Consider the following 24,627-nt stretch of genomic DNA (forward strand, 5'->3'; position numbering starts at 1 on the left):
ATCAGCTCTCCACTTGTTATTTTGAGCTTGACAACACGAATCAAATTGTTCCCACTGTATGTTTCAATGAATCGACCAAGTCTCAATAAAAAGGCTGGTAGATTGTCCTGTGCAATGAGTACCAGGTCATCTTTCCCCATCCCTGAGTCCCCTTGATACCTATTCTTCCTGATTTGAAGAGATGCAAGATAGTTTCTAGACCATGATCTCCAGAATGACAATTTCATCTTTTCCAGTATTCTGTTACGTTCTGGTAATTTTTCTTCTTCTTGGGGCTCACTTCGTCGTTCATTGAATCCTAGGAGAGGTTTTACAATGAGGAAGTGGGCTGGAGTCAGTGCTTTGGTATCATTGGGATCATTTGACATCTCACCGAGGGGTCGGGAATTGAGAATTCCTTTTAATTGTACGAGGTATGTGTTGAATTCCCCCATGGTTGGTACTTGTGTGCCAACTACACGTCTGAGGTGATACTTCATTCGCTTGCGTGCCGCGTCCCATAATCCTCCGAAGTGTGGAGATCGAGGGGCGATCGTTATCCAGTCCCTGCCTTGCTGCGAAACATAGTTGAAAACTATGTTTCTTTGCGTTCGAGGAGGGTTTGTAGTTTCTTGATGTCATTGAGTGATATCATGATGTCACAAAAAAGTTTGTACCATTGTCTGTGAACAGTCGTTCACGTGTTTCTCTTCTGTTTGTGAATCGCTTCAGCGCAGCAATGCATGCAGTTATTGTTAGATCGGGGACTGTTTCTATATGAATTGTTTGGTAGAGAAGCATACAAAAATTGCAACATGTCTTCTCTTTCGGTTTTGTCTTGATTGGTCCGGCAAAATCAAGTCTTGAATGTGTGAAAGGGATTCCTGGAAAGATTCGTTCCCACGGTAGATCAGCCATGATGACTTGATGTGGAGTTGAATTGAAACGATGGCAGCGAATACATGCTTTGATGACGTCCTTCGCCAAGTTTCGTCCATTGTCTTTACTGAATTTTTTGAAACCTTTTGTCTTCACTGAATTTCCCTTGTGATAATCTTCTAATGATTTGATGCTCGTGGTCGAAAAAGGTAGCCAGATTGAGTAGGGAACTGGTTTTGCTGAGTTGCTCACCATCGCGTAGAATTGTGAACTCTTCAGTGTAGTCTCGAATTAGTCTTCAGTGTAGTTCACGAATTACAAATCTTTTTGCTTCGGCGAAATCATTTGCGTTAGTGTCATAATGCCATGGTTGTTTCAAAAAGATCTGAGATGCTTTCGCTACTTTACTTGCTGTATTGAGTAAACGAGTTAAATGTGAGAACGGTTTGAAGTTGAACAATGACCATTTCATTCATCGCCTTGTGAACTTTCGCTGTTGTACGTTTTTCAGGAGCATTGTTTGTGTACACTGGTTGTGGTGGGCATATGATTGTTTCTCCATGAAAAACATCTGGTCCTTTCCACCACAAAGAACTGTTGATTAGCTGTTAACACGTGTTCCCCTTGATGCAATGTCTGCAGGGTTTTCTTTTGTAGGGACGTTTTTCCAGTTCTCTCTTGGCATTGTTTCTTTTATCTCGGAAACTCTGTTTGCCACAAAAGTTTTCCACTTTCTGGGTAATTCTGCTAGCAATTGTAGGACAACTGTAGAATCGGTCCACGCGAAGCAAACCGGTTTGGCCATCGAGCTGGCTTTCAGGGCTACTTTTATTGACTGAAGTAGTTTCACGCCAATCGTCGCTCCGCTGAGTTCAAGACAGGGTAGACTTAGTGTTTTGACTGGCCTTCGTTTTTGCATCGATTAGGTGAAATGCTTCATCGCCATCCATGGTTGTTATCTGGCTGTACACACAACCAGGAAATGCTTTTTCACGTGCGCCAGTGAAGAGATGGAGTTTGAATTTCGGTGTCACGCATCTAGGGATTTTGAGATCAAGTTGTCTCAGATTCTCGCGAGGAGAGAACCAAGTTTCGGCCATTTCATTTGGAAAATTGTCGTCCCAACTGAGTCCCCGTACCCAAAGTTGAAGAAGAAGTTTGTAGTTGATGATGATGATTGGACCTAGCCAGCCAAGTGGATCAAACAGTTTTGAAGCATCTGACAGGAGCTTTCTCTTTGTCAATGCTGTGAATGTTTCAAGCTTTGCGGTGTAGGTGAGATCTTGGTTCGGTGTCCATCTTACGCCAAGAATCTTTACTTTATAACCTTTGTCGAGGATTTTTGAACTGTGGTTAGTTTCGCGTAGCTCCTCTGGCAGATAGAGAACAATGCTTGGTTCGCTGGAAGACCATTTCCTTAATGGTAGTCCGTACTTCAGAAGTTCTGCATTGAGTTTTGTGACCTTCATGTGAGCTTCATCGATAGATACTGCTATCCCTAAGTAGTCGTCAACGTAGAAGTCAATTTGGATCCTTTGTTTGAGGTCTTCATCTGCCGTCATTGTGCCGATTTCTTGAAGACATCTCGTTGATTGAAACGCTGAGGATGCTATTCCTTACGTCACACGGGTCATTCTCAGATGCTTGATTGGTGGTGTATCTCTCCAAAGAATTCTGTGGAAGTCATTGTCATGTTCGTCAAGTGCAAATTGACAATACATTTTAGCAATGTCAGCTGAAAGTAGAATTTGATGGAAGCGTAGACGAAAAACATTCGAGAAGAGATCTGGTTGCATTGTTGGTCAAACCATGAGGCAGTCACAGAGTGACAACCCAGACGTTGTTTTAGCCGATGCATCGAAAACTACTCGTAGCTTTGTTGTGGTTGAATCTTCTTTTCGAACGTGATGTGAAATGTAGTAGCTTTCACTTTCCGGTATTTGAAGCTCTTCTGGGGGAACTTTTTCCAAATGCTTCATGTCCAAAAACTTCTTGATGAAAACACGGTACTCTCTCTGAGATGCTGGGTCTTCCTTGAGTCGTCCCTCGAGCGAGAACAACCGTTTTTCTGCTTTGTAGCTGTTACCTAGCTTTCCAGTTTCTCCTTTGAATGGAAGTTTCACAACAAAACTTTCATCTCGATCTCTTGTTGTTGCTGAGTAAAATGCTGTTCACAGATCTGTTGTTCCGGGGAAAGTTGTTTGTACATTGGAACTTCCTCTGTTTCCCAAGAGGAACGTAGATCAATGTTTGTTTGAAGAACTACAATTACTGTTTGCGTTCTTTCCAGTTTTTCTGGAGTTTGTCCTGAAACTGTCCATCTAAAAACTGTGCTTCGCAGATAAAGCCCATTAGATTCTTGTCGTTTGCCATCGAGGATGATGTCTTAAAGAATGTCTGAGCCAAAAATGATGTCAACTTGTTTTGGAGTGTTGAAACTCGGATCAGCAAATTTCACTGTGTTGATCTGAATGCATGATATGACACTAATCTGCTCTGTTGGTAGCAGATCCTTCAATTTTAGCATGACAACCGCTTTAACATTGAATGCTTTGTTCTCTGGTAATACGAGAAGGTTGACTGTGAATGTGTTCAACTTCTTCGAAGAAATGATGCCACTCATGTCAATTGTGCAATGTTGTTTGGGAAGTCCGAGAAATTGGGTACATCTCTCTGTGATCATACTTACTTGTGCACCACTGTCAAACACTGCACGACAGTACTTTATTCCGTTGTTTGGTTGCTTGATGGGTATCATGGCTGTTGGCAGTAGAACTGTGTTGAAACATGAACTTTGATCACAAGTACTTGGTGCATTGTTTGACTTTGGGTCTGTACTCTGTTGTCTTTCTTCGTCATGCAAAAGTTAATTATGTCGACTCACACATCGCTTGCATGACCCCTTTGATTTGCAATCTTTTGTGCCATGCCCTTTCCTCATGCAGTTAAAGCATAGTTTGTTTCTGCGTACAAGTTCTTTTCTTGCATTGACGTCCATTGCTAGAAATTTTGAACACTGATATAGTTGATGATCAGTTGCTGAGCAACAAATACATTGTGAAAAGGAGGTTTTGTAGCTCTGAAGCTGTCTTTCTGCATAATTGACTTGCTTTTCTGCTACCTTTTCCTTGTTTGTTGCCTTGTACTTGTTTGCTGCTTCGAAGGCTTGCACTCTACAATTAACGAAGTTGCGTAGTTCATCGACTGACTTCAGATCTGTTGAACCGCTGCTTTTCAGCTCCCATTGACGTCTGGAGGCAGGATCCAGCCTTTCTGCCAAGACGTGAACCCACAAGTAATCAGGTTGCACCTTGAAGTTCAATGCTTTCAGGGCAAGACAGTTTTCATCAAACGTGATGAGGAGTTTCTTGAGTTGTTCCGCTGATTCTTGGTGAATGCGGGGTATGTTGAAGATTGTGTCGAGATGTGAATGAAGAATTAGACGTTTGTTTTGGTATCTGTCTTAAACCATTTTGAATCCAACTGCATAGTTGCCACTGGAAAGAGGTAGGTGTATAATGACTTGTGCAGCTTCCCCGTGCAGGCAGGCCTTTAAGTAGCTTAGCTTCTGAACGTCTGACAATGCGTGATTGGTGTCCACGGCTGCTATGAAGCTATCATGAAATGGGGTTCTGTCTTTGTACTTCCCACCCAAACTTAGGAAGAACAAATTTGGGAATTTTGATTCCGCTTGTAGCCTGTCTCGAATACTGGGGTTCATTGATTGGCGAGGCAGTTCTGTCAGGCTGGTTGAAGGGTGCCACAAGTCTTTGTAGCTCCTTCACTTGAGAATGGACTCGGAAGAACATTTCATGGGAGTCTTCCATTTCCTTTGCCATCGCCTCGTCACTGTCCTCGGTTTTATCAATGATTTTTTCATTGAGATCCTTGATGAGATTGCGTCGACTTTCTGATGTTTCAAGGAGAATGTTGGCTGTGTCAAGATCGACATCACTGAACGTCCCCGCTTGAACTTTGGTCCGCATCTCTTGAATCTTTGGAGCGTTCTTCTTTATTACTCCCATGCTTGCTGCTCTAGAACGCTTCAACTGTTCAAGAGTTTTTGACACTTGCACTTCTGTTTCCATTCTTGGTTTTTCCCGTGGTTGCGCTGCACCAAAATGTTGTCGTGATTAACTATTTGTTTAAAATGCTTGATTACTGAATTTAAATTAGACTGAAAATCATTTTGTTTTTTGAGAGTGAGTAAATTTACGTCGAAGAAGTCAAAATGATTCTACAAACGGCACGTGTCTTTAAATTGTGCGACATCAAATTACTTTGTATTGAAATCGAATATTTCACATTACGTACGCTTCAACAGCAAATCGCATTATTTCTAGGGGCAAGATTACTTCTTGTGAACTTGATGCATTCAACTGTACTAACTGATGCCTATATTCACTCCAAAAAGTAGAAAACTTTTTTCCAAAAAGTAGAAAACTTTTTAATCAATTCCTCTTCGATTTGTTTCAATAAGCTTGGGAAGTGATATGTTCACTTACCTTTTGATAATTCTCATTATTTTGGGTCCAAATTATTTTGGATCCAAAAACTTCTAAGTGTTGTAATGAACTTTTTCAATCGCTTTTATATAAACAACAACTCGAAGTACACACCTCAAAGTAACCGCTTATTGTCCGAAAAGACGTGAAAGGGAGATGATAAAAACAATAATCTTTAGCATTAATAACAGTTTTTGTTCCAATTCCTCAAAGTTTCACATTTTATCAACTATTTTGTCGAGAGTTATAAGATCTCCAGAGCAAAATGAAATGTATAACATTTTCCCTATTTCGTTTTGTATGGTCCTCATTATAATGATGGGTTTCATTTTAAACAATTTTTTTATAGATTAGATTAGCCATTCTAAGATGTTGCGAGAAGTTTCTCGATTTAAGCTAGCGCAAAAATACAATCCAACAACACACTCCTATTGCCCATTTGCTGGACTTCAGGAAGATTTCATCAAATTTTCACAACATATTGCTGAACACTAACGAGTTTACACATTGTGAATTTAATGTGATAAGATGCATTAATCGATGCCTATCTTCATTCAATATATTTAAAAAATTCTTTTTGTTTGTTTTAATTGCATAATTGCCGGTATGTGTTTTCTTTTTCAAAAATCTTCACTCGCAACCAATCACAATAATTTTGGTATCAAGAAATTCCAATTTCATAATGCCACGTTGAGCCGCATCAATTCCTTTTACGTAAGTTAAATTGCGCTTTTTGTAATATATTTTTTAACATAAACATAATCCCCTCAGAGTACCTAACTCAAAGACTCAACTTGAACGATAAAAAAATAAAGGGAGATAACAAAACAACAAACCGTTTTGTGCTGCATAAAAATATTGAAGACTTTGCAGTTTTTGCACATGGAAATTAATTTGGTATTGGAAAACTATGTTTTCACACAGCTATAATAAACTTTTTAATTCCTTTTATCCAAAACTCTGATGATACACGTCAAAATCTTGAGCGTTAAGAGTTTTTTGTTTCAATACTTCTAGAAATCGCTATTTCTGTTGGATGAATTTTCGGGAGTTTTAAGGTTTGCAGGGTCTATGGAAAAGTACTACAGTTGCCAAATTTCACTTTGCATTCAATGATAATACCTAATTCCAATGATTCTAATACAGAAAAATTCTCCATTTTTTCTAAGCTTTTTGAGAGAATAGTTTTTTTCTCGCAGGGTTGACAAGACTTCAGGAGGATCAATTTTACATAAGACGTCACGAAGAAAAACAATTTGGTTTAAATCGCACATTGTGGTCTAGTTTCCAGTTTACGCCTTGAGATTAACAACTTCTCAGCTGAACTAATTGATGACTTTGTTAACTAATAGATCGGAAAGTTCTCTCTAAGATTTGTTCTTCAGTATGATTGATTTGATAGACTACTGGTCCTGATGTGCGTGCCTTCTGACAATTCACTCCTTACCTATTTTGAATCAACATTTTGGTATGAACATTTTGGTATTGAACTTTACCAACTCCTATAAGCAATATTCACTCAATCAACAACCATAAAGAATGTGCTTTTTGGGCAAAACAGTTTACGAAGGCGAGATAACAAAACTTTTAGCATTATCAATTGTTTCATTTTTTTCTAGGTTTCGCATTTATTTCAAGTAAATTTTCAAGTAAACATGAGATCTGCGTCCAGAGACATGCGAGTTTGGAAATGTACAGTAATTATACTATATACTTTGCTCTATTTTACTTCATCTCAGTTTCAACAATCGCCAATTTAATTGGTTTCAACTAGAATTCTCCATTTTTCTTGGCAGAGGAAAAATTATCGATTTAGGCTGCACAATAAACCAATTCAAAAAGCTCCCACTGCAGATCTGGCAAAACTTCTTGAAGATTGCACCAACCTAAATACGACGAAACGTAGCGGAGAATGAAAATAATTGTTCCGACCCCCACTTTAGTGGGGAGGGAGGAACTATATACTCAGCCGGGTTTTTTCTGTTCAGTCAATTTTGGCCGACCGATATATTCATCGTAGAGAATTGTGAGTGGTATCAATAAAAAGCCGTCCAACGTAGAATACGGAACTAAAAAGATTTTTTCGATTTTCGTGTTTTACAGGGAGTTATCGAGGTTTAAAGTTTTATGAACATTCGACTGTTATTGGTCACATTTTCAGTAATTTTTGCTAAAATTTGGCACATTTTCGCTAATATAATTCAAAATTATAGAAGTTAAAATTTTTAACGATAGAGTGTTGTTGTTGCCGTTACAGATAGGGTTGCTGAATTGTTTGATTGAAGTTTTTTACTGGCTAAGAATTTTAAAAAATTTTCAAAATTCAAACTTTTTTTTATCAAAAATGGCACAAAATATGCTTTTTTGGTCCACTTTGTTAAAGTTTGCCGGACTTAGTGACCGAAAAACCTTAACACAGACTTCCTAATCTCAAAAAGAGCTCTAGTTGCAATTAGGTGCCGTATGAAAGTCTTCTAGAATTAAAACTTTGCCGTTTTTTGCAGATTTAACTCAATAATTATACAAAATGCATCTTTTTTTGAATATTTGAAGAATTCCACTCAGCAATTGGTCTAATTCGCAAATACTTGGAACACTTGGTCGGTTTGCAGGGCGCGCGACAAAAAACAGTAAGAGGTTCGATAATATCATGGACTCTTAGAATCAAAGACTTTTTGGTTTTTATTTTGATGCTGCCTTTTTTCAAAATATTTTGCTTTTTATTCTTTTAATGTTGATTAATGACAATATTTTTTTCACGGCTCCATTAATGACAACTCCAATTTACGTAAATTTGAGGCCAAATGTAGATACAGTTTGTTTTCGGAGAACCAAAGGGTTTTTATGTCTCTGAGGAAGAATTTTAGTAAAATTTAACTGAATTCTTGTCTTTTGCCTTCAATTGTTATTCTTTTGGCAGTCTCCTTTTCAAGTTTGACCACTCGGATATCTAAATGTCTTCCTCAGGAGGTGCAAGTGAACCTTTTCTATTCATTCGGTTGTTACCTAATGTCTCTTATGTCATTGAATGTATGTTTTAAGGACATTTCTGTGATTTTTTGAACTTGTCAATTTTTTTTATATTATTTTAGTTAAGATTTTGCTTAATCTCAGTAAATACAGGTCAACTTTTCATCCTTATAGAATGAAAACTAATTTTGTGGCTGATTGTTTTAACAGAAGGTTTTCTTGTTTTTGTTACTATGAGTTTTTATACAAATTTTTCTGATTTTTGTGCATAATTGCCCATTTTTGCTGTTGTTTATGTTTCTTTTGTAAGTTGTCGCATTATTTAACAATCTAACTGGAAAAGGCTTTACAAAACTTGAAACTGAACATATTTTTTGTTTTTATAACATATGGTTTGAAGGGCTGCGACACAGTTCTCGTGCAGAAATTGGTAGAGTTTTTTTGCCCTTTATTTGCTGTTAATTTATGTTGTCATATGCCAAATATTGTGTAAATAAAGGTCTCAGTGGCCAACTATAGATTAAAGATTGAACTTAAATAATTGATATCGGTAAATAACTAATGGCTGTTTTGACTTTCGAATTAAATTTCTAAAAAAAAGAGTAACAGTATTCTTTAACTTATCCCTTTTTGTTCTGGTTTGCGTTTTTTTTCTCGTTTTTTACGATGTTGTAATATTTTCGTAAATTAGCCTAATTATTTAGAGCTCTTTTTAATGTTTTGTTAAATCAAACAACAATTTTTCTGTTGTTTAAACTTTTTAAATGATGTCTTCACGGCTTAGACAATTTGTTTCAGAAGAGTTTTGTGGAGTTTAGATACTTTTTAGTTTTAGTGGTTCTTTGTGTTGTCATTTTGTGATCGTCCTTTTACAAAAAGATGTTATGATGATCAAAGGAGACGCAAACGAAGATGTTATATTCTCGTGGTTAATATCTTCTAAAATTGATGGCTTCAAAACTGTGGTTTCGTAAAGTTGTTTTTGAAACTTATTAGTTCAGCTTGAATTCAATGTTATTTTATAGTCTTATGATTTAGTCTCATTAAATACAATGTCGCAATTAGTTTTCCGAGTAGTTGCAAGACAAAGTGTCTACTCTTTTAGTCGAAAGCTTTTGTTGGCTATGAATTTAAAATATTTGTTTTTAATAAAAAAAGATAGATTTTTGAGATCTGCCAATTTTATTTCTGTTAAATTGTAGCTCAGCATCTCTATATACAATTCACACCATTTATCTTTTGAAATACAATTTGCTCTTCATAACGGTTTGACTTTCCTCAAATGTTCTTTCTTCTTGGAACAACCAGTTTTCATGAAACCAATTTTTGTGATTTTTGCAAATTTGCACATTTGTGTAGGTTTTTGTTCTTTTCACATCACAATATTGGGCGTCATTTGACTTAAAAATGTTGTCACCTGCAAAAAATGCAAACAAAAATTTTTATTGTTTTTAGTGATCACCTTAATATTTAATTGATTGGGGGGACATCGTTTTCGTGCATAATTTTTCGTGCAAAATTTTTCTGTGTTTGTCGTTCTTTTTGTAGTCGTACGACATATCCTGGATAATGAAAGGCCTCAGTCGCTCTCTATTGAGGTATAAAAGACTCTCTCAATGATTTAATTTGATGCGTAATGTTTGTAATCAGTTCGAATTTAATGCTTTTTTTTTTAAAAAAAGCAATGTTTTAATAAACTTTAGCCGCTTTTGCTCATTTCTAGTCGACTTGTTGCCAAGGCGCATTGAGCAAAATTCCCATATTTTGTTTAAAAAATACCGGTTAATCTTCTGTGTATAAATTTTATCTGATGCCCTTTTGGTTTGGTTATTAGTGGTTTTCAAAAAATGGACAAGGACAAGGTGGACAAAATGGACAAGGTCGTAATTAATATTTGTAACTATTTGATTTTTATAGCCATCTTTCCCGGTTGTCATATTATGGTAGCCACAGGTCTCACAGACCCTCTAGAGTAGACTATTTTATTTTAGTAGTCTGTTGAATGATATGTTGATATGTTAACTTTTTTATCTCTTCCTCATTTGGTAGACAATTAAGTGAAAAATGTAGATGAGCTGGGTCGAAACTTAATGTGCAAACGCACATTACCGAGCCTTCCTGTTTGGTTTAAATCACATTTATGTCAAGTGAGCCCTTTACACCGTGTGATCTTATTCTGTTCAGCTGCACTAGATGATAGCTATGTTCTCTATAGTCGCTCTAAAATTTCCTGCGCGCTTTGTTTCAATTGATTTCTGGACTTTCTGTTTCTGCATTTCGATAACTCAGCATTTCACTTGATAATTCTGCACTTAATACAATGTGTTATGAAGTTTTCCAGCATTTTTCATATGAACAACAACTGCTCAAAGTATATATGACAAAGCTACCGCTTACTGTGTGAACAGTTTTGAAAGGCCGATAACAAAAAATCATTTATTTCATACGGTAAAAAAAATCAGACTGGCTCATATTTTTCAAATCAAATGGAAGTTTTTTGCTAATAACAAATAAAATCACATTGCTTAACAAAAATTTCTTAGTTACTTTTATACAGAAAACTATACCCGATAGATTAACGGAAATTAGCCATCATTGATTCCTACAACACCGATTGGGATTGAAAGAACAGAAAAACAGTGATAAAAAATGATTGTTGTAGAAAAAGAAGAAATGCTATTTTTATTGGATTTCGTAGACTGCTTTGCCAGAGAAACAAGACCAGAGAAGTCAAAAAGAACTCAAGCAAGTTGTTAAAACAAAAAATCAAAAGCTACTATCCAAAACAACAATTTCTATTAACTTTAGGGACCATTAGAAACCATTAGGGACCTTTCATTAATGTGACTAAGAGATCAATATAAAAAGTTCTCAAAAATTTAATAAAACTTCCCAAATTATTTTCAAGTCATACAAAGCTTTAGCTTTGAACAGAAGCCATTAGCACCCTATGAGACCTGTCTCTAATGAGATTAAATGATAAGACAACAAAAAATACAACAAATAGTTCAAAAAACTGCCGGAATAGCTGCGAAAGAATAGACCTGCGTGCCATATAATAGAGATAGAAACAGATAGATCTAAATTGAAAAAAAAATTGACGCCGCTCAAAAAACTAGGAAAAAAACATTCAGCGATAAATTATTAAAGCTTGTTTAAATTCATTCCGCAGACGCCTCTTATTAGGGACCTTTACTGCACAAACGAGTTCCTTTGACCTTAAACAAATTCAAACTAAACTTAAGTTTTAAAGTGCAAAAGTCATTTTATTGAGTAGTTAAGTCACGTATGATAAAAATCTAATCACGCAAATAACCTAAAAACTTTTGCTAAAGCTAGTGAGAAATGACGTCACGCGCGCAAATGCCGTTAGTGAGAGGAAGAAGTCATTCAAAAACTTTTTCAGCTTTGCTGTGGGAACAAATGTAAAACGAAAAAAGAGCGTCAGACGACGAAACAAAAAAACCAAGAGCACCGCAAAATAGCTTCACTCAGCTTACAGCTTCGCAGCTATTAAAAAAATAGAAAATTATGAGAAAAAGTTAAAGTCATGAAGACCAGTAGCTGTTAACTCAAACTATTAATTATGATAACTTATGCCACTTTAGCAACCAATCAGAGCTGCCATCAATGCTACATAAGGAACATAACCGACTAAACGTCGGAAGAATTGCACTCGAACGACTAGTGGGAGCTCTAATCAACAACAGCCTGCTTCAGTCGGGGGGAGCCTAAACGCGACTAAGAAGTTCAATAGTGGGCTTCAAACAACCACATTAGAGGTTAACATATACCACTATTAAGATTTAAAGTGAAAAATGGCACCAGTTTCGGCGCATTTTTCTTTGACTTTTAGTATTAAATTGCCGCCAATTGAGTTCAGCTGCTTGACATTGTGATTGAAAGAGAATTTTAGATCACGCGAAACGCAAAAAGTCAAGGGTGTAAAAGTCACTCGAAAAGTCAAAACCGTCAAGCAAAAATTGTGCCTAAAACGACGCACACGATTACGATAATTGGGATGAACTTCGTTTAAGAGCAATTGATAAGGCAAGAAAAATTATTTAAAAACGAGATGAAATGTTCACAAATTTTTTATGACAACAAATTGTGTCAAAGTGATAACAAGCATCAGCTGCCCGCTGATGAATTCAAGCACATGCAAAAAGTTGCAATTAGAAAAAAATAATACTTTCATATTAAAAGCACTCAAAAGAAATAACACTGGAAACAAAAGTCAAATTGACGCACATAAAAATCCTTCTCAAAAACAGAAAATTTGTTCAAACGCCAATTTCTAACTCTACATTAAAAGTGGTTTTTAAAATATCACGCCTCAAATCTTCGATTTTTTCGCTCCCTTTACTTCTTCAGCGTGAATAAAGTCACCACTCTAATTTGACTTCTCACTGACGTTAAAACCAAAAAACTGAGAAACAGACTGCACAACGATACAAAACATCTGAAAGCTGAACGTGATGCGTCGGCCATTCGATAATTCTTCACTGTCTAATAACATTTAAAAAAGCAAAAAACAAAACAGCAATTGATCATATAAATTTAACTTGGTGACTGCTCTTATTCAATACTACGTTAACGTTTTCAAGGCTCTCATTGATTTATTTAATCTTGTTTCTTAAGATTCGAACAGACGGATGATAATCGATAGTTGTTTTTAAGGAAATCAGCGTTAGTTGCTGATTTCGAAAAACTTCCTTCCAACATTCTTGGGGTTCATGTATCCGGGATGATCTGGACCATAAATTGTTGTAACGCAGTACAGGTCCTAACAACTAGCGTGACAAAATAATTGAAACGAACCGCTTTCATTTTAACCATTAGTTGTCAATGGTAAACTTACTTGAGAACATTCATAATGGCTAGCAGTCCATTCTGTCCGAATGTGCGAATCCAGCTAAAACAAAGAATACGTTACACTTGAGATCAAAGCGCATGTCAGCAATCCCTAATTTCTTAGATTTAATTAACCCTATATTAGCTTTTAAATTCAAGCTTACAAAATGGAGAATTCTTATATTTTTATATTACAAAGTAACCTAATAATACAATTAACTCTGCAGAATTTGGTCTTAGTGTGCAGACACTACTGTTCATACGATAAAAATCAGTCATTTTATTTTATACTGAATAGTGCTCAGTATAGAAAAAATAGACATGAGTGAAGTAACAACATTATCTCAACAGTTAACCCAGAAGAGATACTGATGAAAGCCCGAGCATGCGCAGAAAAAGTTAGCAGTACTAACTCCACAGTACAGTATCGCAATACTTGCGACAGATTCTTTGTCAACTTGACGAGCTCCTCTATAGTTTTGCTCTTCTGTAACTGCAATTGGGAAATGAAGTAAGAGGGACTGTCCTCTGTGTCCGCATCTTCCTTCTTCTCACTTGAAGCCTCATCTGATGTATCTGCAACAACATAAACAATATCTTCTCATGTCTTCTACTGAGTAGTCTTCGATCAGTTACCTTCTAAGTACATAAATCAAGAGTCCAAAACAGAAGCAAACAAATACTCTAAGCTTTAACAAAGAAAACGAAGCCGACAGATTGCCGGATAAGACGCTAAATGGAATGTTTAAATCTGAAGATCGAGAAGCCACTGGGAACAATGACTGAGGTCACATCCAACTCTACAATAAAATTTATATTGGAAACTTCAGGAATAAAATGGGGTACACTCAAATTAGATTACCATCGCAACAAAATAATAGCCGGAGAACTTGCAAAAAAGACGTCACTTTTGCACCCAGTAAAATCAAAGCTAACAACGGAATGGTCACTTTTCGCCTAAAAACAGTTTAAAACAACTACCTCCAACATTTTTTTTCGGCCAGACAGTTACTCAAGAAACTGACACTGCTTTCACGCCCATGTTTTAAAATTAGATTTTTAAGCATGTACTTGACACTATGCAATACTAGTAGAAATTTGAATAACACTAAAGAAATCTTCGTCGTTATTCCCCGCGACCCGTTTCTGAGCATGCGCTGTTTTAACTGCTTTCCACTCTCGCCATCACGGTTTTAGCAACATCACGCTTGCCTTTTGTTAGCATCAAATTTCCACAATAGTTAACGTGCAATTGGTAATTATTTTCAGAAGTTCCTCGCAATATTAATTGCTATTATAGAGGACAATTGTCAGTTTTGCAGCTGCCCTTATCCCGGCTCAAAAGAAGATTGGGCTAAAACGGCTCTCAAGTGATTACTAAATAAGATCCAGGAAGAAAAATTAGACTAGTTGCAGAATTTTGGGAAAAATAAAATGCTCAAAGCCGCGAACAATGATTATCCGATGACGAATTCAATGCCTACTAGCAGGCCCGCAAAATCATAATCAGAAAAACATTTACCCGAATAGAAGGCTTAAAAGAAGTAAAGGTTTCTGTTTCGAAGTAAAGGCACCAACTCGGGCTCGAACCCATGCCCCTCGTTTAACAGCCATAGGTCTCACAACATAGGCTATCTATGTGTATTGCACTTGTCTTTTGCTCTTTCTACAGCAAAATTCTGGACAATGGCTTTTGTGACTTGCTTGTTTTTGCCATACCGCATGTTTAATCAGCGCAAAACCTGCAAATTAGGAGCTTAAAAAAGATTGTCTGAGCGCGTCTCAAAACCTATTTATTACGCTAGGTTGCACGATTAAAGGCCCCTAAAACCTGTTACGATAGGATCGCTGTTGACCATTGTGCTCAATTGCGACTGATACTTACCATAAAAAAGGAAGATTAGACAAAACGACTAGAACTGCTTAAAATGGTTATAGAAAAATACTTTAATCTTCAGATGAAAAGTCCTACATCTTACAAATTGCGGCATAACCACTACAAACCACCGTTTCCCACAATCGCTTTTATCAGTAAACATATTTCAGATTCAGAGCATCTGAAATTAGGCAAATATCAATCTAGCGCAGAATCTGTAGCTAAAACTTTGCAAAAAAACACATTAACATTAAATACTTCAAACTTCGTTCGGGAACAATAAAAAAACACGTAGCATCCAGATCAGTAAATACTGCTTCTGGGCAAGAATACTTTCAAGCCCTCATAGTCTCGTGGTGATTGTACCCGACTAACAGTCATTTGTTCCAGCTTCGGTTCTCATACATCTACTTAGAGCCTTTTAGGTCATTGACCTCTCGATATTTTCTTTAACAATGCTGCTCAAAGCGGCTTTTAAACATGCGCATCAATAGACTCCTTAAACCTGCGAAAACTTTGCACCATTTCAGAGCTTACGCTTTCATTAAATAGGATAACCATTTTCATCCCAAAAACACACAGGAATGAAAAACGACTCGCGTCGCAAGAATTGCTCTCGAACAGGCCGCATGGTATTGGCTAGAAATTTTCGTGTCTACAAAAGAAAGGGTACCCGACACGTGTTCGAACCCTCCACCCTGAGATTTGCTGTCCTCGATCTTACTAACTGCGCTATAACGACTACTTACCACCGTTTCTCACAATCGCTTTTATCGTATCAATAAACTTATTTCAGATTGAGAGCATTTGAGTTCACGCAAAAATCAAAAAGTAAAGCGTGAAAAAGTAAGTTGAAAGCTAAGAGTGTTCTAGAATAGCGAATAATCTGTACGGCTAAACATTCGCAGAGAAACACACGTTTAAGATAAGTACTTCAAAATTAGTTCGGGAGCAATTACAAAAACACGTAGTACCCAGGACAGTGAATCCTACCTCTGGGCGAGTATACTTTCAAGCCCTCTTAGCCTCGAGGTAACTGCACCTGACTAACAGTCTTCTGTCCCAGGTTCGGTTCTCACTCATCTACTTTGAGTATTTTAGGTCATTGAACTCTCGATATGTTCGCCTAACCATGCTGCTCAATGCGGCTCAAACATGGCTTCGAGAGGCCCCTTAAACATGCAACAATTTCGTCCAAACTTAGAGCTCACGCGTCTAATATATAGGATTGGATTTAATATATAGGAACAAAGACTGAGGTCACATCCAACTCTACAATAAAATTTATATTGGAAACTTCAGGAATATAATGGGGTACACTCAAATTAGATTACCATCGCAACAAAATAATAACCGGAGAACTTGCAAAGAAGACGTGACTTTTGCACCCAGTAAAATCAAAGCTAACAACGGAATGCTCATTTTTCGCCTAAAAACAGTTTGAAACAACTACCTCCAACATTTTTTTTGGCCAGACAGTTACTCAAGAAAATGACATTGCTTTCACGCCCATGTTTTAAAATACGATTTTTAAGCGTGTACATGACACTATGCAATACTAGTAGAAATTTGAATAACACTAAAAAAATCTTCGTCGTTATTCCCCGCGACCCGTTTCTGAGCATGCACTGTTTTAACTGCTTTCCACTCTCGCCATCACGGTTTTAGCAACATCACGCTTGCCTTTTGTTAGCATCAAATTTCCACAATAGTTAACGTGCCAATTAGACAGAAATGAAACAAAGCCTGATTGGTAATTATTTTTACAAGTTCCTCGCAATATTAATTGCTATTAAAGAGGACAATTGTCAGTTTTGCAGCTGCCCTTATCCCGGCTCAAAAGAAGATTGGGCTAAAACGGCTCTCAAGTGATTACTAAACAAGATCCAGGAAGAAAAATTAGACTAGTTGCAGAATTTTGGGAAGAATAAAATGCTCAAAGCCGCGAACAATGATTATCCGATGACGAATTCAATGCCTACTAGCAGGCCCGCAAAATCATAATCAGAAAAACATTTACACGAATAGAAGGCTTAAAAGAAAGAAAAGGTTTCTGTTTCGAAGTAAGGGCACCAACTCGGGCTCGAACCCATGCCCCTCGTTTAACAGCCATAGGTCTCACAACATAGGCTATCTATGCGTATTGCACTTGTCTTTTGCTCTTTCTACAGCAAAATTCTGGACAATGGCTTTTGTGACTTGCTTGTTTTTGCCATACCGCATGTTTAATCAGCGCAAAACCTGCAAATTAGGAGCTTAAAAAAGATTGTCTGAGCGCGTCTCAAAACCTATTTATTACTCTAGGTTGCATGATTAAAGGCCCCTAAAACCTGTTACGATAGGAGCACTGTTGACCATTGTGCTCAATTGCGACTGATATTTACCATAAAAAAGGAAGATTAGACAAAACGACTAGAACTGCTTAAAATGGTTATAGAAAAATACTTTAATCTTCAGATGAAAAGTCCTACATCTTACAAATTGCGGCATAACCACTACAAACCACCGTTTCCCACAATCGCTTTTATCAGAAAACATATTTCAGATTCAGAGCATCTGAGATTAAGCAAATATCAATCTAGCGCAGAATCTGTAGCTAAAACTTTGCAAAAAAACACATGTACATTAAATACTTCAAACTTCGTTTGGGAACAATTAAAAAACACGTAGCATCCAGGTCAGTATATACTGCCTCTGGGCGAGTATACTTTCAAGCCCTCTTAGCCTCGAGGTAACTGCACCTGACTAACAGTCTTCTGTCCCAGGTTCGGTTCTCACTCATCTACTTTGAGTCTTTTAGGTCATTGAACTCTCGATATGTTCGCCTAACCATGCTGCTCAATGCGGCTCAAACATGGCTTCGAGAGGCCCCTTAAACATGCAACAATTTCGTCCAAACTTAGAGCTCACGCGTCTAATATATAGGATTGGATTTAATATATAGGAACAAAGACTGAGGTCACATCCAACTCTACAATAAAATTTATATTGGAAACTTCAGGAATATAATGAGGTACACTCAAATTAGATTACCATCGCAACAAAATAATAACCGGAGAACTTGCAAAGAAGACGTGACTTTTGCACCCAGTAAAATCAAAGCTAACAACGGAATGCTCATTTTTCGCCTGAAAACAGTTTAAAACAACTACCTCCAATATTTTTTTGGGCCAGACAGTTACTCAAGAAAATGACATTGCTTTCACGCCCATGTTTTAAAATACGATTTTTAAGCGTGTACATGACACTATGCAATACTAGTAGAAATTTGACTAACACTAAAAAAATCTTCGTCGTTATTCCCCGCGACCCGTTTCTGAGCATGCACTGTTTTAACTGCTTTCCACTCTCGCCATCACGGTTTTAGCAACATCACGCTTGCCTTTTGTTAGCATCAAATTTCCACAATAGTTAACGTGCCAATTAGACAGAAATGAAACAAAGCCTGATTGGTAATTATTTTTACAAGTTCCTCGCAATATTAATTGCTATTATAGAGGACAATTGTCAGTTTTGCAGCTGCCCTTATCCCGGCTCAAAAGAAGATTGGGCTAAAACGGCTCTCAAGTGATTACTAAACAAGATCCAGGAAGAAAAATTAGACTAGTTGCAGAATTTTGGGAAGAATAAAATGCTCAAAGCCGCGAACAATGATTATCCGATGACGAATTCAATGCCTACTAGCAGGCCCGCAAAATCATAATCAGAAAAACATTTACACGAATAGAAGGCTTAAAAGAAAGAAAAGGTTTCTGTTTCGAAGTAAGGGCACCAACTCGGGCTCGAACCCATGCCCCTCGTTTAACAGCCATAGGTCTCACAACATAGGCTATCTATGCGTATTGCACTTGTCTTTTGCTCTTTCTACAGCAAAATTCTGGACAATGGCTTTTGTGACTTGCTTGTTTTTGCCATACCGCATGTTTAATCAGCGCAAAACCTGCAAATTAGGAGCTTAAAAAAGATTGTCTGAGCGCGTCTCAAAACCTATTTATTACTCTAGGTTGCATGATTAAAGGCCCCTAAAACCTGTTACGATAGGAGCGCTGTTGACCATTGTGCTCAATTGCGACTGATATTTACCATAAAAAAGGAAGATTAGACAAAACGACTAGAACTGCTTAAAATGGTTATAGAAAAATACTTTAATCTTCAGATGAAAAGTCCTACATCTTACAAATTGCGGCATAACCACTACAAACCACCGTTTCCCACAATCGCTTTTATCAGAAAACATATTTCAGATTCAGAGCATCTGAGATTAGGCAAATATCAATCTAGCGTAGAATCTGTAGCTAAAACTTTGCAAAAAAACACATGTACATTAAATACTTCAAACTTCGTTTGGGAACAATTAAAAAAACACGTAGCATCCAGGTCAGTATATACTGCCTCTGGGCAAGAATACTTTCAAGCCCTCATAGTCTCGTGGTGACTGTACCCGACTAACAGTCATTTGTTCCAGCTTCGGTTCTCATACATCTACTTAGAGCCTTTTAGGTCATTGACCTCTCGATATTTTCTTCAACAATGCTGCTCAAAGCGGCTTTTAAACATGCGCATCAATAGACTCCTTAAACCTGCGAAAACTTTGCACCATTTCAGAGCTTACGCTTTCATTAAATAGGATAATCATTTTCATCCCAAAAACACACAGGAATGAAAAACGACTCGCGTCGCAAGAATTGCTCTCGAACAGGCCGCATGGTATTGGCTAGAAATTTTCGTGTCTACAAAAGAAAGGGTACCCGACACGTGTTCGAACCCTCCACCCTGAGATTTGCTGTCCTCGATCTTACTAACTGCGCTATAACGACTACTTACCACCGTTTCTCACAATCGCTTTTATCGTATCAATAAACTTATTTCAGATTGAGAGCATTTGAGTTCACGCAAAAATCAAAAAGTAAAGCGTGAAAAAGTAAGTTGAAAGCTAAGAGTGTTCTAGAATAGCGAATAATCTGTACGGCTAAACATTCGCAGAGAAACAAACGTTTAAAATAAGTACTTCAAAATTAGTTCGGGAGCAATTACAAAAACACGTAGTACCCAGGACAGTGAATCCTCCCACTGGGCGAGTATACTTTCAAGCCCTCTTAGCCTCGAGGTAACTGCACCTGACTAACAGTCTTTTGTCCCAGGTTCGGTTCTCACTCATCTATTTTGAGTCTTTTAGGTCATTGAACTCTCGATATGTTCGCTTAACCATGCTGCTCAATGCGGCTCTTAAACATGGCTTCGAGAGGCCCCTTAAACATGCAACAATTTTGTCCAAACTTAGAGCTCACGCGTCTAATATATAGGATAGGATTTCGTCAGTATTCGCTGAGGTTAACGTATCGCTTTTTCAACGAAAAAGAGTGACGTAAATAGCAGATATGTGACGAGGTGTTGTAACTGTTGTCCACAAAAGCTCCGAAAATCATAAATACCAAAAGTACTATTCGCAAAATATTGCTTCCAAGTGAAAACAAAATACCACTCCATGTTGACTTCTGATTGACAACAAACGAAAAATGAAATGTGAAAAGACATTGAAAAATAACACCGCCAAATTCCAAAAAGCAACAAAGATCTCCACTCAGCTCTCGCAGCTAAAAAACACCAGCGATTTCACAAATCTCAAAATCACACTGAAAATAATAAAAACACTTGAAATAGGAAGATTGATATTTATGGCGCATCTTATATAAAAGCCATACCCATGAACACGTCTGCAATGATCCTCCAGTGAGATCTGTTAAAGCATGAATAACCTCTAATCCAGGCATCACGAAAATGACAAGGATACAAGTGACTGAAATAAATTTCCTAATGCTGACTTTCATTTGGTGAGCACATTCGATGCCTGCAAGTTAGAAAGCTGATTGAAATAACAGAAGCGCTGAAATTATCATCGGTTTTCACCGTAGCTCACCGATTCCAAAAATTAATAAAACACGTCGCTTGTCTTCAGTTGAAACTGGTTTAAAATTTGCCGTTCAAAGTTTGGATGTCTCTACTTGAACGTAAATCTATCGAAAATCAAAAACAAATACTTTTGGTAAAGTAGGCGCCTGTGTACCGCAAAACTGCTTAACCGAGAGAAAAAAATTCTGAAAAGCGGTGCACTTGATCGCCCTAAATATACCGGTACTTCATGAACACCAAGTTGTCACGCTAAGATATCATCAGAAGTCTAATTCCTCCAACACGTACTATATGATCATGGCAAGGACAGGTAAAAGCGGCCACCGTATTGCGTCTATCTGACAAAAAGAATCATTGCACGTATCTGGAATCATCGCAAAATCTCCAAAGTTTTTCCTTTCACAAAATTTAAAATATTACATTGAGACGATGAGATCTGACGCGTTTTCCATTCTTGCTTTTATTTTCTTAATTCTGGCTTCAGACTAACAGCCTATAAAGTAGTTTCCGGAAGAAAAAAATCATTTTCTTCGCCAATGCACGCCCGATAGTAGCCATGAAACAGGTTTCTTGCCATTGTAGTTGAAAAACTAACGTCACTATTTATATTTACATCAATTTTATGACTCCATTCAATTTAGATTGCTTTGCTGAGTAACTGCTGTTGTAAAGAACTTAGAGCAGAATATACGAAGAATGAAACTAGCCTAGAGAGGTCAAAAGGATTTCAAGCAAAATGTCGAGAAAGCGACTCAATGAGGTAAAGCGACACAAATTTTTATTCCACGAAGTTAAAAACGTAGCAGAACCAGACCTAACTTCCAACTCCAAAAACCGATCAAACTGAAGACTACATTATCCGACACCTTAAAAGAACTGCCTTAAAAAACAAACCATAAACAAAGACGTCGACGAAAGTGAACCGAACACAACAATAATGTAAACAGCTTATTTTCATTTCCTTTCTCCAAAAGCAAAGTTTCTGAAATCATTATGTCAAACTACGTCCACAAAACTTGTCACAATGTGACTATAGACAGCAAACGCCAACTTTGCGGAAAACAACTGACAGACTAAGTAAAAGGACAACAAACATTTCGCGAAAGCATGCTGTCACTATGTCAACGAAAACAAGTGGCACTAAAAAAATGAAACGGGTAATTCAAACTTAAAGTCTTCAATACCCATAGAACTACCCACAGAACGAAAGCAAATATCAATTAAATGAAAACTAATGGTTGACTACATAACAGTAGCACAAAAAAGGAGCAACCACCAAATCTTCTAGAAAGCAAAACATTGTCAAAGTCAAAAATCTCAAGTGGATTCAACACTTCCGATATAAATAGACTGACACAAACCTGACTCCTTAGAGAGTCCATAAACCTGTCATTAGTGAAACAGAGACAGATCAACAAAAACTTGTTACAAAATCATTAATTTTTGAAAACAATTAGTGTCAAGCTCAATTAGAAAACCTTCAGTTTTGCGTTAAATAAATTTGATCACTCCTGATAGAAGGGCGAATGAGAACTATCATTAATGAAACGAAGTGACAGGACTCCCAAAAATGACATGTAAGCGCCAAAAAAATTAAAGTTTCTGAAACTAAGTGGAGTCAGTCAAGAAAACCGTCAGGTATGAATGAAAAACGACTAAAACTGAATGAAAAGTAAACTCTCTCTCAAAAACAACATCAAAATAAAACCCCAGTCACTTCTCTTCAATTCGTTCAACCATTTGACCTAAGAACTTAGTTTTCACATTCGGCATTGTATTTTACATCCTGTTTTAAATAGACTCAAAAAAAATATCGATAAAAAAGACTCTCAACCAATAACCCTCTTCGTGTCGTAAAACAATCAGCGCCCCAAAACAATTAAAATTCTCTCAATTGTAAAAAAAACAGAATAGGTGCCAGAAAAAAAACAGAATAAAAACCTGCTGACATGAAGGCAGTTATTAAAACCAGTTAAAAAGTGAGATAAAACCGAATGGTGAAAGTTATATTTTCAAATGGATTTGGAACATTTTTGCTTTAAAGTTTCGCAATTAAATGCCGCAAAAAAATCCGTTATTTTTTCTCAGATAATTTTAACGCAAAATTCAGCAGCAATACTTAATTCTTCCTGCAATTACCCAGTTCATTTGTGCTGAGGACAGAAGAGAAATCCCTCATGAAGTTAAATTTGAAAAAAACGGAAAAAGCGGTTCACTCGATTAGCTTGAGACTTCCTTATTTGACCTTATATCAAATTAAAGTGATTAAGATTAAGTAAACTTGAGAGTGAAGTCGGAAAGTCAATTTTCAGAAATATATTCACTATGACGAACAGAAAAAGCTCCTAAGGGAGAGAAAAAAGACGTCAGGCACGCGAAGCAGCCAAAAAACTGAATGAAAAAAAAGCTGATTTGAAGTGATCGTGACGTCATATGATCGTAACAAAAGCTGGACGACTTAATAAAGATCACATGGACTGACGAGTCCTGAACTACAAATCAGAGAAACTTTAAAAAACAACTGCAATTTCTGAACTACAATTCTACAATGTACATTTTCTCGATTTTTTGACGTAGACGTCATTGAAAACATGTTACTATATGCTAAAATCCCAACGCACATCATACTATTTAACATTAAAAAGCATCTAAATTCCCAAAATTTATTACGCTCAGGTACAGAGTGACAACGATCCTACTACAACTTTTGCTATATCAATCACACATCCAATACGCGGCAAAGCAATATTGAACACCAATTATAAAATGCGAAAGACAAAAAATCGGACGCGAAAATTTTGCAATCTATTTCAACAGAAAAGTGCAGTGTCTAGACATCAAGTGTCACCTCATAGTAGCAACACTTATAGAATAGCTCCTCAATATTTAAAATCAATCAAATATAAAGACCTCCAAAACTGCTACAAAAACTAATTTCAACCACCGCACTCCCCAACCGCTACAAAAAATTGAAAATTACGAAAACGTCTAAAAAGCTTATAACAAGGCAAAATTGTACAAAACAACTCAAAATTGAATCTCGAAGTATAATATTCAATTCAGGTGGTGAAAAATGCTTGCAAATCCAAACATAATAACATAGATAATTGCGAGAAACACCTTCGACTTCATAAGTTGAAGCTAAAACTAAAAAACTGCTTGGAAAAAGCGGCACGCTATCAAATTTTACTCATTAAGTACAAAAAAATCTATCACCAAATTTTCTCGCTCGCTCTCTCTCAAAAACAACATGAAAATAAAACCCAAGTCACTTCTCTTCAGTTCGTTCAACCATTTGACCTAAAAACTTAGTTTTCACATTCGGCATTGTCTTTTACATCATGTTTTAAATAGACTCAAAAAAATATCGATAAAAAGACTCTCAACCAATAACCCTCTTCGTGTCGTAAAACAATCAGCTCCCCAAAACAATTAAAATTCTCTCAATTGTAAAAATAAACAAAATAGGTGCTCAATAAAAACCTGCTGAGATGAAGGCAGTTATTAAAACCAGTTAAAAAGTGAGATAAAACCGAACGGTGAAAGTATACTTTCAAATGGATTTGGAACATTTTTGCTTTAAAGTTTCGCAATTAAATGCCGCAAAAAATCCGTTATTTTTTCTCAGATAATTTAAACTTAAAATTCAGCAGC

The 24,627-nt window shown here is 36.8% G+C and overlaps 1 protein-coding gene across 1 annotated transcript in view; it reads right to left on the minus strand.

The window, feature by feature from the left end:
• Positions 1-24,627, minus strand: part of LOC142341221 (uncharacterized) — a 206,019-nt gene that overhangs the window by 152,915 nt on the left and 28,477 nt on the right. Inside the window, exons 5-6 of the mRNA XM_075392143.1 lie at positions 13,601-13,763; positions 13,195-13,248 (exon numbers count right to left, since the gene is read on the minus strand). Coding sequence (XP_075248258.1) covers positions 13,195-13,248; positions 13,601-13,763 — 217 coding nt within the window. The remainder of the gene's footprint in view (positions 1-13,194; positions 13,249-13,600; positions 13,764-24,627) is intronic.

The sequence above is a fragment of the Convolutriloba macropyga genome, chromosome 1 (assembly GCF_964194025.1).
Source record: "Convolutriloba macropyga chromosome 1, txConMacr16.3, whole genome shotgun sequence".
Taxonomy (NCBI): Eukaryota; Metazoa; Xenacoelomorpha; order Acoela; family Convolutidae; genus Convolutriloba; species Convolutriloba macropyga.